We start from the raw sequence: 16,792 nt of genomic DNA, 5'->3' as shown, positions 1-16,792 counted from the left end.
CAAAATTAACCTTTCCTTCACAGATTCTTGTGACCTCCTGATGCTTCTCCATTTATTTAATTTCCATACGCAGATAGGAAGTTAGTGACAAATCTGTTCAAAGAAACTTTAATGTTATTTTAGGTTTGATTATGATTAGGAAATTTATGCCTCGAATGCATTGGTATGGAAAGCTGTGTTCAGGAACAGCTAACTAGAAATGGCTCTCTCAAATTTTATTTTCTTAAAAGGAGGATGAAAAGGGTTTCAGACGAGCACCTTCTTGGAGAAAGAAGTTCCGACCAAAAGATGTAAGGGGTATGACACCTGGATCAGCAGAGACGTTACCTGCTAATTTTAGAGTTACCTCAACAACATCTTCACCCTCCATGCAGCCAAAGAAGATGCAAGCAGATGGTACGTATTGATTTCTTATTGGGTGACACACACAATATATATTACTATTTCAAAATTGCCGCTGATGTAATCCTACGATAGACATCTAAACGTTTTGAGTGACACTTCTGTGTGCATAAGAATTCTTCTTGAGTTAGTTTTAGCAAATACAGTTTAGCTTGGGTTCAATGAGGTTTGGGTTGCAAAATAAAATTTAAAACCAGTTTACTGCACGCATTGTCAGTAAGTGCTAGGTCAGACAGATCAAAATGCTGTCTTAACTCATTAAAGTATATTTGTGTTTCAATTGTAGCCTGTTAAAAATAGTTTTGTGCTTTGTAGTGAAACGACCGAAAATGTTGGCATTATTGATGTTCGTGAAAAGCCTCAATGTACCTTTGAGAAGAATTCATTTTGCTTTTGTTTTACGCTTCTTGACCTTGTATCTCCTTTTTATGATGCACAATTTCAACATTTACATTTTTAATTTAGAACTTTAAGTCATTGTTCAAGGCTTATAATGGAGGGCACCACCTAACTGGAAAAATGTGGTTGATGTAAAGAACAGAGAAAATTACAGCACAGGAACAGGCCCTTCGGCCCTCCAAGCCTGCACCGACCATGCTGCCCGACTGAACTAAAACCCCTACCCTTCCGGGGGCCATATCCCTCTATTCCCATCCTATTCATGTATTTGTCAAGACGCCCCTTAAAAGTCACTGTCGTATCTGCTTCCACTACCTCCCCCGACAGTGAAAATATAGTCTCCAAAACAAAGTTTTGAAGTGTCAAGTGACATGATGTGATACATACACTCTGTTTTCTTTCTAATTATTTTAATTGCAATCTAGGTATCGTGTAGAATTTCGGAATAAAAGCCACAGCTGAGGCAGTCAGACTTTATATTATTTCAGGAATGCAACCAAAATATTTTCCATCCAGCCTGTAACTGAATTAATTGATGCAAGCTGGTGCGTAACTAGTATTACAAAAAGCCTCAGAGCTCTTTACGAAAGAAAGGGTAAAGTCAGCCACAGCCCCTGTTGCTAATCTCAACCAGGTGACCCACTACTGGAAAGTTTATATGCACAGGATTAAGCTCAGCTCTGATGCTACTTACTGTGGTTCAGTTGATAGCCCTTTCACATCCAAGTCAGTAGATTGTGGATTCAAAGTCTGATTCCAGAGACTTGAGTACATAATCCAGGCCTTTCAGTGCAATACCGAAGCCGTGTTGTTTCAGATGGGATGTTAAATCGAGACCCTGTTATCCTCCTCGGATGGTTTGGAAGATCGTACGGCACTATTCAAAGAAGAGTAGAGGAGTTCAGCCTGCCCTCAATTTTTTCCCTTGCACAAAACCTAAAGCCTGCTTATTCTCACATTGCTGTTTATGGGAGCTTACTGTGCACAAATTGACTGTCTTGTTTCCTACATTAGAACATTAGCTACACTTCAGAAATACTTAATTGGCTTTAAAGTGCTTTGAGGCATCTTCTTGTTATCAAAGCCACGACTTGAATGCAATTTATTTCTCTCATTATAGCTAACATTCTCTCCGGGCTTATGAAAAATGATTTGTTGGATAATGGACTAGAGGATGAACATTCTCTACGAAAATGCCCCAGCATCAAGTACTGACTTTCTAAGAGGAGAGAAAAGGCAGGGACATAAAGAACCTAGTTTATAATTTAGTGATGTTACATTTTCTCTTGGGTTTATCCTACAATAGGTCCTTGATATACACAGATTGATATAGAAATTCTCCATAATTTTAAACCACCAGAGATGCAATGTGCAGTAAACACTATTAACGGATCAGCACCAAAACAGTCAATAGACCAATTACACTACCACCTAACAAGATTATGTTTGCTCCGAGTCAGTTAAGCATCGTGATGTCTGCTCACAGGTTTTGCTTGCATCTGGTCTTCAGCAGTCATCTCTGTACCTGAATTAATTATATAAATTGAACAACTCTGAATCTTTCAAACATTACTTGGGAAAATTGCACCAGTTGTTGCTAGTGTATATATGAATGGGAATAAGGAGTTTGAGTAGTGGTCAGACTAGAAAGATGGAAGAGTCATTGTACTATAAATCTTGTGGATCAAGTGCATTGAAATGAAGTAATATCTTGTTTTTTTAAAAAAAAAGTTGTCTATTTTATAAGCTTTATTTTTAATCACAGAAATGTAAACCAAGAAAGAGGCCATTTTGGCTCCCATTCCAGACCCTCGAGCTCCATACTGCAGCTAATCTAAGACTCTATTCCTTTGCAGCCAGATGGCTAACAGCAAAACATTATGGGAAAAGTAGCCAATTTTACACAACGCAGTCTATGAAACAGCTTATTTGGGGAACCATACTGTTTCTGTGGTTTTGGGTCGGGGCCGTCAATGACTACTACACCTATTATTTGACTGCAGTCATGCTATGGATAGCAAAAGCGGTCATATGTTTGTTGACGATGTCTTTCATTTCTGGATCATCAGACATATCCATTGGTCCAATCCACAGTTCTCCAATTGTACAAATTCTTTCAGGGTATGTTTCTGTGGATACTTCCACTGGAACCTCCGGTACTTCTCCTATTTGCCGGATGCAGCAATTTACTGGGTCAAATGACAGATTATACTCCCTCATCAGGTCAGAACCGGGAATATGCTCCGCTTCAGGGTGCGAGGCGATTAGCGTGGCTGGGTGGTAACAGACTAGGTCTGCAGGGTTAAATTCCAGGGAGCCAGTTTTGAATCCTGTTTGTGAATGGCCAGTGAAACCATTTAAGATAGTTGGTTGTTTAATGTGCCACTGTGTGTGTATTCCACTGAATGTGTTAAGGGTGTTGCCCCCCCCACACGTGCACGCGCACACACATTGTCCCATAAAAAATCAGCAGGGCCGCCTCCTGCCTTGCCTTCCACTGGAGGACGTCCCACAGCATCCCATTTGACACTACACACCCACATCGGAGAGGCTTGACACCATCATGCACTCGGAGTTAAATCTGGGCACTGAGGATACAGGGAGTTGGGACAGTCTGCCTCCGCAACTGGGGCCATGGGAACACGGGCAGACCCCCACCCACAAGGTCTGTCCAGTAGTGGAGGGGGGAAGTGATCTTGACTGGGTCCCCGATTTTGGGGAGGTAAGTGAGGTGGTTCTCAGCACTGTCTAATGACTTGCTCAGCTACAGTTGTAACATTGGCCGATGGGCGTTTTGATTTTGGCTCCGGCCTCTGCCTACTGGGATTGCATTATTTGTTAGTCACAAATCACAGGACTCAAATACTACCTGTTGCATGGGGAGGCTTCCTTCAATGGGTCGTCGTCTCTAAGTTCCGAACTCCAGGCAGTTGTCTTACATGATGGTTGATCCTGCAGGTCTCCCTGCTGTGCCTGCTCACGTTTCCCTCTCGTCCAGTTTCTTTCAGCATCAAGAAAGTTCTTTTGCCACATACAGAGATGACCTGTTACCCGTTTTCCTCGATGCCAGCTTACAACCTTTGTTTTCTTTGTTGAATATATCCTATCTTGCTTGCTTGCAAAAACAAGCTGTTCCACAGAGCCTGTGTTTAAGATTGGCTACATTTCCTATCATGCTTTGCTGTTAGCCAGCCGGTTATACATGTTTATCTGCTCTTTCCTCTTATCTTCACATATTTTCCCTATTTTAATCTGCCCACCACCAAAATATTGTGATGTGACATGTACTAACAACCCTTTGTGTGGGAGAGCTGTTTGTCTATCCTCTTCTGTACTGCATTCACTAATTAGATCAAAAATATCACAATGTTTGTGGTCCCTAAAGAGGTGATTTGATGCATTTGTTTGTAAAAATTGTAGGTTCAGTGGCCTTGGCTAAAAATGAAGTTGCATTTTGTCAGACCCGACACTGGACAGGGAATTTAAATGTAGCTCATCGTACAATTTTCAGATTACATGCTGGCTGTGTGCAGGCCTCACCAGCAATGCATGGAAAATTTACACACTAATACTTGTTCAAGTGCAGCCTATATTGGGTTCAGGAATCTACAGCTTTTATAACATTAGCTGCCCTTAACCTAAGGGAGAATATCTGCTCTGAGAAACCTGATTTGTATTGTGAAATTTAAAATCTCCGTGGGTTTTGATCCATGAAAGCAGCTAAACAGTTTTGCCTTGTGCACTTGAGAAGTGACTAATTTGTAACTAACAGCATGTTCTTTTGCATGCAAATGTCTCTATGCAAATTGCAGGCAATATTTCTGGAGAGCAAAGAATGGATTCTGCTACTGTACGAACCTATTCGTGTTAATATTGGGTAAGTATTCACACACTGCATCTCCCTGGCATGATCTTTGCATGACCACAAGCAGAATCTTTAAAGATTCAGAAGAAAATAGATTGCATCTTCACAATGTTTTCTGTTTATTTTGAAGCAGAGATTCCTTCTGCTACCTGCACTGAGCTGAAGAAATTCAGGCCAGATAAAAAGTCAGGTGGCTATAAACAGGAAAAGTTGGGGACTACAGTGACTTGTTCTTTTTAAAAAGTGAAATTTGGCTGCGGAGCTTCTTGTTTATTTATTACTGAATTGTTGTCTGTCTAGTACGTTCAGAATTTGAAAGCATTGTTGTTATCATAACCAAATTATTATACAAGTTATTCACCCATTAGAAGCTTTGGCTATTGAGCTGATGAAGGTGCATTTGGCGATGGGCCTTGCTGTTTATGCTTTTGCATGGCTGGTGCTTAACCTTCCTGAAGAGTTAAAGAAAAGTTTTAAGAGGATGTTTGTGAAAAATGGAAGATGCCTGATTTGAGTTCCTTTTAGTATTGCAGTCTTTACAGCCTCAAGATCTGGAAGAATAACTCAAGTGGCTTACTCCTATTCCTATTATAGATTCCTATTAGACCACACCTGGAATACTATGAGCAGTTCTGGGCACCACACCTTCAGAAGGATATATTGGCCTGAGAGGGAGTGCATAGATTTATCAGAATGATGCAAAAGTAGAATGCAGCAGATGCTGCATAACTGATATAAAAACAAAAAATGCTGGAGATACTCGGGTCAGGCAGCCTTACAACAGTTATACATTTCTTTCCGGGGCAAAAACACCTGAAAAGTGACCCAACCATGGCTTACAAAAGAAGTTGAGGATAGTATTAGATCCAAAGAGGAGTCATGTAAAGTTGATAGAAAAGGTGGCAAACTGGAGGATGGGGAGCAATTCAGAACTCAGCAAAGGAAGACCAACAGATTGATTAAAAGGGGAAAAGTTGGAGTATGAGACTAAACTTGCAAGTAACATAAACGTGGACTGTAAAAGCTTCTAGAAGTATACAAAAAGAAAACGATTAGTGAAGACAAAGTCCGAAACAGGAGAAATTATAATTTCTCCTGTTTCGGACTTTGATACAATTCAGAACAAGGAAATGGCAGAGCAATTAAACAGCTACTTGAGTTCATAAGAATCATAAGAACCAGGAGCAGAAGTAGGCAATCTAGCCCCGCAAGCCTGCTCCACCATTTAATGCAATCATGGCTGATCCCATCTCGGCCTCAACTCCACTTTCCTGTCCATTCACTATAGCCCATCAAAGCCTTACTAATTAAAAATTAGTTCATCTCTTCCTTAAATTTACTCCAACGTCCCAGCAACTACCACACTCTGGGGTAGTGAATTCCACAGATTCTCAACCCTTCGAGAAGTAATTTCCCCTCATCTTGGATTAAATCTGCCACCCCTTATCCTAAAACTATGACCTCTTGTTCTAATCGACCTCCAAGAGGAAACATTCGGTCCATGTTTACTTTGTCAATTCCCCTTATCATCTTGTACACAAATTCTGTCTTGACAGTGGAAGACACAAATGACTTTCCAGAAATACTAAGAAACCGAGGGTCCAGAGAGGAGGAGGAATTGAAGAATATTCGTAATTACTAAAACAAAGTGCTGGAGAAATTAATGGGACTGAAAGCCGATAAAACCCCAGGGCCTGATCATCTACATCCCAGGGTACTAGTGGAAGTGGTCAAGGAAATATTGGTTGTCATCTTCCAAAATTCTGTCTATTCTGGAACAGTCTCAACAGATTGGAGGTTGGCAAATGTAACCTCACTATTTAAACAAGGAGGGGGCGGAGAATATCAATAGCAGGAAAAATGCTAGAGTTGATTATAATGGACGCGATAACAGAGCACTAAAAAAAAAATCAACGGGATTAAGCACATTCAACATGGAGTTATGAAAGGGAAATCATGTTTTGCGAAAATTAATGGAGTTTTTTGAGGACGTTGTTAGCAGAATAGTTAAGGCGGAACCAGTGATGTGGTGTATTTGAATTTTCAGAAAGCTTTTGATAAAGCCCCACATAAGAGGTTCGTCTGCAAAATTAAAGTACATGGGATTGGGGGTAATATATTGTTATAGATTGAGAATTAGTTAGCCGTCAGGAAACAGAGTAGGAATAAATGGGTCTTCAAAGTGGCAGGCACTGGGTGATTTGTGGGGTCCCACAGGGATCAGTGCTTGGGTCCCAGCTATTGATTTGGATGAGGGAACTGAAAGTAATATTTCCAAGGTTGCTACCGACATGAAACTTGATGGGAATTTGAGTGGCAAGGAGGATATTAGGAGGCTTCAAGGTGATTTAGATCAGTTGAATGGGCAAATACATGGCAGATGCTGTGTAATGTGAATAAATGTGGAGTCATCCACTTTGAACAGAGAAACAGAATGGCAGAGTATTTAAATTGTGATCGATGGGCAAATGTTGACATAATAAGTGGACTCGGATGTCCTAGAACACCCAGTCACTGGAACCAATGCATGCAGGTTTATGTTGCAGCTGTATAAGGTGCTGATGAGATCACACCTAGAGTACTGTGTACAGTTTTGGTTTCCTTACTTGAGAAAGGATATACTTGCACTGGAGGGGGTACAGAGGAGATTCACTCAGTTGATTCCAGAGTTGAAAGGGTTGACTTATGAGGAGAGACCGAGTAGACTGGGGCTGGAATTCAGAAGAATAAGGGGAGATCTTATAGAAACATAAGATTATGAAGGGAATAGATAATATAGAAGCAGGGAAGTTGTTTCCGCTGCCAAGTGAAACTAGAACTAGGGGGGCATAGCCTCAAAATAAGGGGGAGCAGATTTGGGACTGAGTTGAGGAGGAACTTCTTCACCCAAAGGGTTGTGAATCTGTGGAATTCCCTGCCCAGTGAAGCAGTTGAGGCTATCTCATTGAATGTTTATAAGGCAAGGATGGATAAATTTTTGAACAGTGAAGGAATTAAGGGTTATGGTGAGTGGGCGGGTAAGTGGAGCTGAGTCCATGAAAAGATCAGCCATGATCTTATTGAATGGCAGAGCAGGCTTGAGGGGCCAGATGGCCTACCCCTCCTAGTTATGTTTTTATGTTACAGCAAGCAGCTAGGAAGGCCTTCATTGCAAGAGGACTTGACTACAAGAGTAAGGATGTCTTATTGAAGCTGTAGTAGATCAGCTTGTTCAGTTTGATTGTGATGCCATACACATGAGCATAAACGCTCCAGCGAAATCCTGATTGATGTTGAGGTTTAACAGGGTTTCACAGTTCAATTGTGCCAGTTAGAGTTTATAAATCTTTATAGTCAAAAGCTGACAATTAAAAATAAATTTAATAGGGTTATGGTTTCTACTTGCAAGATTAAATAACATCCATGCTCAAGAGATGAATTCCAAAATGAGGGTGGAATCCAATAGAGCTCAATATATGAACATGACCTGCTGCAGTTATGTTGTGACATGCAGTCTCGTTCCCTGTTTGCTATACTTTTATTTCCTCCTGCTGTACTGACAATACCACAGTGGAATGTGCTTTCAGAAAGGCAATTGATTAAGTTTCATTGGGAAGTGATAGTGCAGCAAATGATGTGTGCAAACTTGTTTTATTATTGTGCTTTGTGCAAAAAAAGCGTTAAAGTGAGCATATTTGGACAATATTTGAAGAGTGCCTTAATCCAATATTCTTGACCAACAAATATGTCTCTCTAACACCAGGAGAGTAGTTTTTGATTTATTTACTTAACTGTGGGATTTTGCTGTGTACAGATTGTTTTTCTAATAACCACAATGACTACACATCAAAAGTAATTATTTGGATGTGTGGAGTGCTTCAAAATCATTTGAGGGTGTAAAGGCATCAAATAAATGCAAGTTTTCTGAGGTCTTTTAAGTGTGATCGTTGCTAACTTATTTTCCCAGTTAAGTTTATTTGATTTTGCGTTTATTCCATGTTGGTTTTGCTCCATTAACTGCACATTTGCTCTTGGCGGATTTGGCTTGTGATCTGAATTTGGGAGTTGTCTTGAAAAAAATCTAGACATAATTAGAAGGCTACTGTTGGAATCTGTGATGATAATGGGACAGCTAGCGTTGTCAATTGATCTCCCCTGTTGAACACTTACAGATGTAATTCACAACAAACTCTGAAAATGAAATGAATGTGTAATGGCAAAAGTGCAAAATGACAAAATAGGTGATTTAACTTTGAATTAAGAATAGGTAGTACTATAGTTCCAATGGTGGAAGAATAGGGTGGCACTGTGGTACAGTGGTTAGCACTGCTGCCTCACAGCGCGAGGGACCCAGATTCGATTCCCGGCTTGGGTCACTGTCTGTGCGGAGTCTGTACATTGTCCCTGTGTCTGCATGTCTCTCCTCCAGCTCCCTCCCACAGTCTGAAAGACATGCTGGTTAAGTGCATGGGCCAAGCTAAATTCTCCCTCAGTGTACCCGAACAGGCGTCGGAGTGTAGCAACTAGGGTATTTTCACAGTAACTTCAATGCAGTGTTAATGTAAGCCTACTTGTTACACTAATAAATAAAACGTTAAATACGATAATTGAGAAACATCTCTGCTAATTGCAAGAATTTGAGAACTATTTCAAATCAGTGAATTGCTCGAGTATTTTTTAAGTTGTATTGAAACATTCCACTATACTTATTCATTATTGATGCCAGTTTAATAAATCATTAGACAATTGAACTGAAAGATGATACAAGATAGATAAAATGGATGTTTTGATTATGATGGTTTTGTATGCGAGATTGGAGACTTTAAATATCTGGAGCCATGTGCTTAAAATAGAATTGTGAACTTAGTTTTACACCGACCCAAAGCAACTGGTGAAACCATGATATAAAATCTACTCGAGTACTTTATGGAATTGGAACCGGTTAAATTTGTTCCACATTAGTTATTTTCCCGAACAGTATTCAAGATTGTATTTTCATGATAGCCTTGATGCTAATCCTTGTGTTCCACCACATTATCTATGTAAAATCCAAATAAACCAGATTTTTATTAACACTTCCATTTATGCGTTCTTGGCAATGAAGTAACATTGCAGTATTGACATCTGCTATAGTGGTTGTAGTATTTAACATTATCTAGTTTTGGTATTTAATCATGTTCTTTTATGTTTTCAGTTCACTCTCACTATTTCAACAGATGACTGCACAGCGTTGAAAGCCTTCATGCAGTAAACTGGACATCACATGAATTGCGAAAGCCGGGAGATCTGTGATGTAGCAATATTTCTAACTTGGACTTAATATTTTACTACAGAGATTTTAATTAGTTGAACCACAACTCATGAGTACCTTAGATATGAAATTTTAGAATAAATGTTTCTTATATTTATGTAAACTTGTTTCAATATTGATTTATTGTAGATCTGGCATCTAGCTTTAATTGTGTACTTTTGCTTAGAACACATTTATAATTATGTACAATTCTTTCTTAAATCAATTTTCTTTACTCCTAATCATGTTATTTTTTCAAGGAAATGTATCATATGTCTGTATGTATTCATCCCTATGAAAATTGTGGGGGTTTTGTAAATCGTTGTGTAATTACTACAGATATTCAAATTTTTTTATAAAGTTGAGGACAAAAATGTGGGTGTAATGGCATGTTCATGCTGTTTTCCCAAAAGAAACTGCATGCTGACAGCACTAAGTGTGTTGATGTTGTAGTTAGTCTGAAGTCTGTAATTATATCCTTTTTAAACCATCTATTCTCATTTTTAAACCTGTAAATGCTTGTCCATTTTTTCCAGTATGGTTAACAATGAATAGATGGATATAAGAAGAGATAAAGCCATATATATATATAGGACTATTGAGGAAGAGGTGGAATAAGTGCAAGGAGAAAGACCTCAATAACTCACATGTTATTTCCTCCCTTACTTAACTCTTAAGAAAAGGCTGGTTTAACTTGAAATGGACCAATATCAATGACTGTGGTGTCAATTAGGACTATTCAACTTGAAAAGTGTAAGCAGTAGGGTACTTTGAAAAGTAAAATGAAAGCCTTATTTATTTTTCATGAAATATGGTTTGCTGTTTTTTGCAACCCTTTCCTAATCTATAGATACTGTGCAAACTACTTTTTAAAAAGTGACCGATAAATAGGAGATTGGGAAATTGTTTTGGCTTCATCAATAAGAGTGTTCAGTATTTTTTGAGTAACCCATCAACATGTCAGCTGCAGTTTTGTTGGTATCATGGTGAGTTATGTATTGTGTACCAACACGTTGTAAATCTGTCCGAAAGCTATTCTGAGTGGTCAATTTTTAATGTACGTTGGCCTGAATCATGTACTGTTATTTGTCCAATATTTTGCTGTTCTGAGTTTTTCTCTGCCTTCTTGTAACAAATTATGTACAGTCTATACAGTACTTTGAACTATTTTTATCACAGTATTTATTGCTTTCTTTCAATAAAATACTTAAACTTTTATTTTCCACTGCCAATAAACAAAGAAGAAACCTGAAGTTATTCAATGTCTATGGCTTTTGCAATGTAAAGTGGTCTTGATTTATTCCACTGGAGCACAACAACATATCAGAGCATGGGGATAACTGCTGTCTGGTAAACTATAACCGTAGTCTTGTGTTTGAGATCCTGGCCCTCAAATACTCTTCCTCAGTCAATCAAAGGATGAGTTGGTAATTGGAGGTGATGATGAATTTCACCATCTATGCCTTCATCTAGGGGAGGTTCCCATGATGCGGAAAATGGTGCACATTTGCCAGAATCTCATCATTAATCTTAATTGATGCGAGGCAGTGTTCTGCTGTGGCAGCTGGTTTGACGAGGATCTTGACTTTCTGGATGGTTAATGATGAGACAGTTTTTCATGTGCTTCAGAGGAGGAGTCAACAGTATCCCGGAACTTAGTTTCTATGTGAGCACGCACACAATCATCATATGTATACTGGAGCTCCGTGACTGAAGTTGGAGTGATTTTGGTTTTGAATTGAAGATGGTGCATCTTGAATCGCTTCCCAGCAGTTCTATAAATAACTTCCATAATTGTGGGTAGTTTACCGGAGATGAGGTGTAGAATTACAGAGAGGAAGATGGTGAAAAGGATTGATGTGATTCCTGTCCTCACTGCAAAAGTGTGGGGTTCCATTGGCAAGGATAATGAATTGCATGTAATTGTGGAATCGGTGGATTTTTTTATTCTTTCATGGGATGTCGCTGGCAAGGTCGGTATTTGTTGTCTATCCCTAATTACCTTTGAACTGAGAGGGCAGTTAAGAGTCAACCACTTTGCTGTGGGTTTGGAGTCATGGCCAGACCAGGTAAGGATACCAGATTTCCATGAAGGATATTAGTTTTTGGAACAATTGACAATGGTTTCATTGTCATCATTACACGTTTAATTGCAGATTTTTATTGAATTCAAATGCCAACATCTACCATGGTGGGATTCGAACCCGGATCTTAATAGATGAGGGAGAGCTGGAGAAGTTGAGAGAGGGAATTCAAGAGCTTAAAAGTAGTAAATACTCATTTATATAGTGCCTTTTCTAGCGCCTTTGACAATTTGTGAACACCAAAGCACATTGCAGCCAAATAAATACTTTTCCAGTGGCTTCACTTCAAACCTGGCAAACAGTCCTGACAGATAGATGACGGGAAAATCTGTCTCTGGTGTTGACCGGTGGATAGTTATTGACCAATATACTGTGACCAACTTCACCTTTGCTCTTCAAAGTCGTGCTATCTGATCTTCCACATCGACTTGAATGAGCAGATGGAGCGTCAGTTTAATGCCCTTGGGCAGTACAGCATCCCCTCCTGGTCCAACTACAGACAAGAGCTGAGCTTGAAGGGCAGTAGTTACTGCCCTTGACGTCATGGCAGTATTTGATTAAGTGTGGTATCAAGGAGCTTGAGCAAAACTGAAATTGGTGAAAATTGAGGGAGAAACCGTCCACTGGTTAGTCACACCTAGCATGAAGAAAGGTGGTTGAATGATCTCACTCACTATGGCATCACTGCAGGAGTTCCTCAGGGTAGTGACCTAAACTTAACCATCTGCAGTTTCCTCATTGGTGCACTTCCCTGCCTCATAAGGTCAGAAGTGGGCAATGCTCACAAATGATTGCACTATTCAATACTGAAGCAGCCTGTGCCTGCATGCATAGTGTGTACCACACACAAGATGCGCTACAGCAACTGACCAAGACTCAATCCAAAGCATCTTCTGAACCTGTGACCTTGACCACCATAAGAACAAGGGCAGCATCTGCATAGATTTGCCGCCACAATTTTCCCTCCCAAGTCGCACACTGTCCTTAGAACTCCTTTGTAATTACTGAGCCAAAATCGCAGAACACTCTCCAACAGCACTGAGTGTGGATTCTTCAGTATAACAGATGATCCGCCACCACTTTTAAACATTATAGCTAGGCCTTCTAGGAGCAAAATTCAGTATCCCTTCTACACAAAGCACTCTTCCTTAAATGGCAATTAATACCAGATCAATAGTCAAGTTTATAATAAGGATTTCCGTTAACCAAGAACATTAAGGGATATGGGACAAAGGGTGTAAATGAAGTTAGTGACAGAATAGCTTCAATGGGTTATGTCTGTTCCTGTGTTCCTATAATCATCTGGGTTTTTCAAATTTAAGATGCATCTCTAAAACATTGAGAATTTTAACCTGGATTGGGTTTGCTCCAAATTGAATGTTTAATATTGGTAATGAACTTTAAAAGTCTGAAATATGTAGTTTATCTGGTAGAGATAATCTTGAACAACACAGAGCACAACAAGACTAGCAAGTAAAAAATCTTGACATCATTATTCCCACAGTTTTTCCACATACAGTTACATCATTCATATATTGACTCTTCCAAAATATCATTGAATCCTACAGTGCAGAAGGAGCCCATTGAGTCTGTACTGACCACAATCCCACCCAGGCCCTATTCCATATGCATTTACCCGAGCTAGGCCCCCGACACTAAGCATAGCTAATCCACACACCTTTGGACTGTAGGAGGAAACCCATGCAGACACGGGGAAAACGTGCAAACTCCACACAGTGACCCAAGTCAGGAATCGAACCCGGGCACCTGGCGCTGAGGTAGCAATGCTAACCACTGTGCTGCCCCACGTAGATGTCATGTAGATGTTTTATGTTGATTGCAACAAATCAAACTCTGATAGTTATGTAAAATAAAAAACTTCCATGTATGGTAAACACTTTAAAATTGTTTTTAGAATCACCTACCACGTTTATTGCCCAACTGTTCCTGCTTTCCCTCGTAGATCTAAAATGGGGTTGGTCACCCACTGGGAAGGCCGATAGAATTAAGTTAAATTCGAGTACTCCTGCTCTGTAATGGAACACGGGTTCAATTTTATTCATGTGTTATTTAACTCCTGCTAAGGCTCTCCAGATGACTCCGCATAGCAGCCCCAGTAAAGGAAATCGTACAAACTGCAGAAATGTATTTTCAGTTGAAAAGCTGATGGAGGAGAATGTCTTCCTTTGTGCATTTGAACTGAAGTCCATCCCTTTAAGAATAGTGAGGAAGGTGAGAATGACCACTAACCTCCTCAAATCAGTCCTACATCTCTCTCCACCACATCTGATGTTAGATGTTAAAAAATGCCTGAGATTTAGAGCTTTATGGATTGTATGTTTGTCAATGTCATTCTGCAGCTTAAAGATTATGGAGGGAGAGGAAATAGGTGACCACCTGCCAAGAAGAGATAGGTAGTTATGGTTTTAAATGAATATTTTGCATCTGTCTTTATTAAGAAAGAAGATACTCCCCGGATGATTGTATAAGAGGAAGCAGTTCAGACACTTAAAGGGTTTAAATCTGATAGGGAGGTGGTTGTGACATTATTGTATCTTTAAGTGATGTTTTATTTTAATCTATTTTATGATCTCTACAGCTCTCAGCTTCAGTGTTTCTCAGCTCTCAGCCTTAGCTGATGTCATGGCACCGGGTTGTCTGGAGGAGTCTCTTTATTACAGTTTAAACGGGTTTGTTTATTTTTACTGGGATGTTGATGACTCTGCATTGTTTGGAGAAAAACTGGTTGGCAGGTCAGGTGTTAGGAGGTTTTTTTTTCAGTTTGAGCTGCTGTTTAGTATGAGTTTTTATTTTTAGGAGGGACATTAAGCTGGAAGGAGTTGTCTCACTACCTGCTTTTGAAAATTCTGTTGGTTATCTGAAAGCAAGGTCTTGCCTTTCTGGAGGGGGGAAATCTGCTGTTGGTGGCTTGACCAAAGTCCGTGGTGTTTTGGGAAGCTTTTCTGACTTGAAACTGTTCTGAGTCTATCCAGAGAACTGCAGACTTCATCCAAAGGACTCAATTTGGGTATCACGTGAGCATTAGTCTATGTTGTATTAAACCTGTTTGAAGAGTCTTGTTTATGGAATTAGTTTGATTGGGACAGCTCCTATATTCGTTAAGGGTTATACATTATCGTGGTTGCTTTGGTGTTTATAATTGATAGAAGTTATTCCTAACATTCTTACTATACATGTTAACTATATTCTTAAATAAACTTTGTTTGATAAAAGCTCCTTAGTGGGTCATTTGAATCACACCTGAAGTGAAACCTATCATGCTTATCCTAGCCAAATTCAAGATGCAAAACCTATGATCCAGGTGGGCTCCATAAAATACTTTGGAGTTTCTGACCTGAACCATAACATTGGCTATACTTAAAATTGATCTGCAGCCAGGATCCGATGTGATGCTTCTTTCCAAGAATACTAAAAGTGGGAGTGGAAATTGCAGAAGCACCAGCCATAATTTTTTAACCTTCAGTGGATACCTGTCTGGTGTCAAAGGATTGGAGAATTGCAAATGTTACACTTTTGTTCAGAGTGATGTAAATATAAGCCCAGCAACTACACGCCTGTTATTTTGGGAAGCTTTTAGAAATGATAGTTTGGACACAAATCAATAGTCACTTGGGCAAAATCAGGTGATTAAGGAAAATCATGGGGCCGTAACTTCCTCAGAGTGGCAACTGGCATTGGATTGCTGCTCTGTGCCCAATTGTGTCAGTTTTTTTCTGAGCCTGTATCACCTGACCTTGCAACTCTGGCCAGGTGAGATCCTTATCCCCAAGGCCCAGTGTCGAAGTCCAGCTCCATTGAAGTGGAGAAGGACATGCCCCCATTCTTTTACAGCACTAGCTGCTGTAAACCAGGTGAGTTAAAAGTCCCATTGAAATTGAAAGTTCCTTGACAAGTCGGGGCAAAGGTAAGTGTCTCAGGTAAGTGGAGGGGATCGGAGGTCTGCGGGGAGGGGGGTTTTGGTCAGGTATGGAGAGGGTTGGATGGAATATGGGGGAGGGGGGAAGAGTTTGGGTCATGAAGTTCCTCCAACCACACAGAATTCTTTTCTCCCACTCCAATCCCATGATCTGACTGTCCCCATTACTGATCCCATCTCACCCACTGACCTGACCTGCACCTCCCCCAACCTGACCTGATTACCAACCGATCCCACCTGCTGTGCTGCAGCCAATCAATGATGTGGCAAATTCAGCTCTTCCGTTTATTGAGTCTTGCTCCTGATAGCTGGCTTTGCAATTTCCCTATAGCTTCAATTCCTCCGTGATGTCATCTGGCTGTTCAATCAAACTCATTACACAGCTCTAGACTACCTAAAATCATCTTTTTCACACTATGCTTGTCGATGTTTTTAGAATGTATTGTCATTGCCTTCAGCCTGCCTGTACTTGTCAAGCTGCTGCCTTATCTGCAATTTGCCCTTTTGTTTTGTCTAAGCTTACAGAACACTAACAATCATCTAACTTCCCAATCTGAGTGCCCCTACTACTGTTTTCAACTAGCCCAGAGTTTGAAACTCCCTTACTCAAGTAATTGAAGACATTTTGTGTGATTGTGAACATAGTTTATTGTCTCCCTGCTCCTCTGTACTTGACTAGATTTACTAGGATGCTACCCGGGAGTTATAAGGAGAGGCTGAATAGACTGGGACTTTTTCTCTGGAGCGTAGGAGGCTGAGGGGTGACATAGAGGTCAATAAAATAATGGGCATAGACAAGGTAGATAGTCAATATCTTTTCCCAAAGGTAGGGGAGT

At 40.0% G+C, this 16,792-nt stretch overlaps 2 protein-coding genes across 9 annotated transcripts in view; both read left to right on the top strand.

Moving 5' to 3' along the window:
* The window catches only part of ppfia1 (PTPRF interacting protein alpha 1), a 147,036-nt gene extending 135,844 nt beyond the window's left edge, over nucleotides 1-11,192 (top strand). For 3 of the 7 annotated variants that reach the window (XM_078220977.1, XM_078220980.1, XM_078220981.1), the window contains 3 exons: nucleotides 231-396; nucleotides 4,614-4,678; nucleotides 9,840-11,192. In XM_078220977.1, the coding sequence (XP_078077103.1) occupies nucleotides 231-396; nucleotides 4,614-4,672 (225 nt within the window). In that variant the 3' untranslated portion in view covers nucleotides 4,673-4,678; nucleotides 9,840-11,192. Of the gene's footprint in view, nucleotides 1-230; nucleotides 397-4,573; nucleotides 4,679-9,839 lie in introns of all 7 variants that reach the window. The other 4 variants (XM_078220975.1, XM_078220976.1, XM_078220982.1 and 1 more) reach the window with 3 other exon arrangements.
* Nucleotides 11,193-14,922: 3,730 nt separating this feature from the next.
* The window catches only part of cttn (cortactin), an 85,363-nt gene continuing 83,493 nt past the window's right edge, over nucleotides 14,923-16,792 (top strand). Inside the window, exon 1 of one of the 2 annotated variants that reach the window (XM_078220970.1) lies at nucleotides 14,923-15,054. The gene's annotated coding sequence lies outside the window, so the exon portion shown is untranslated. The remainder of the gene's footprint in view (nucleotides 15,055-16,792) is intronic. The other variant, XM_078220971.1, reaches the window with a different exon arrangement.

The sequence above is a fragment of the Mustelus asterias genome, chromosome 9 (genome assembly GCF_964213995.1).
Source record: "Mustelus asterias chromosome 9, sMusAst1.hap1.1, whole genome shotgun sequence".
NCBI lineage: Eukaryota > Metazoa > Chordata > Chondrichthyes > Carcharhiniformes > Triakidae > Mustelus > Mustelus asterias.
The sequence above is the reverse complement of the archived record's forward strand: the minus strand, read 5'-3'. Positions and strand labels throughout refer to the sequence as shown.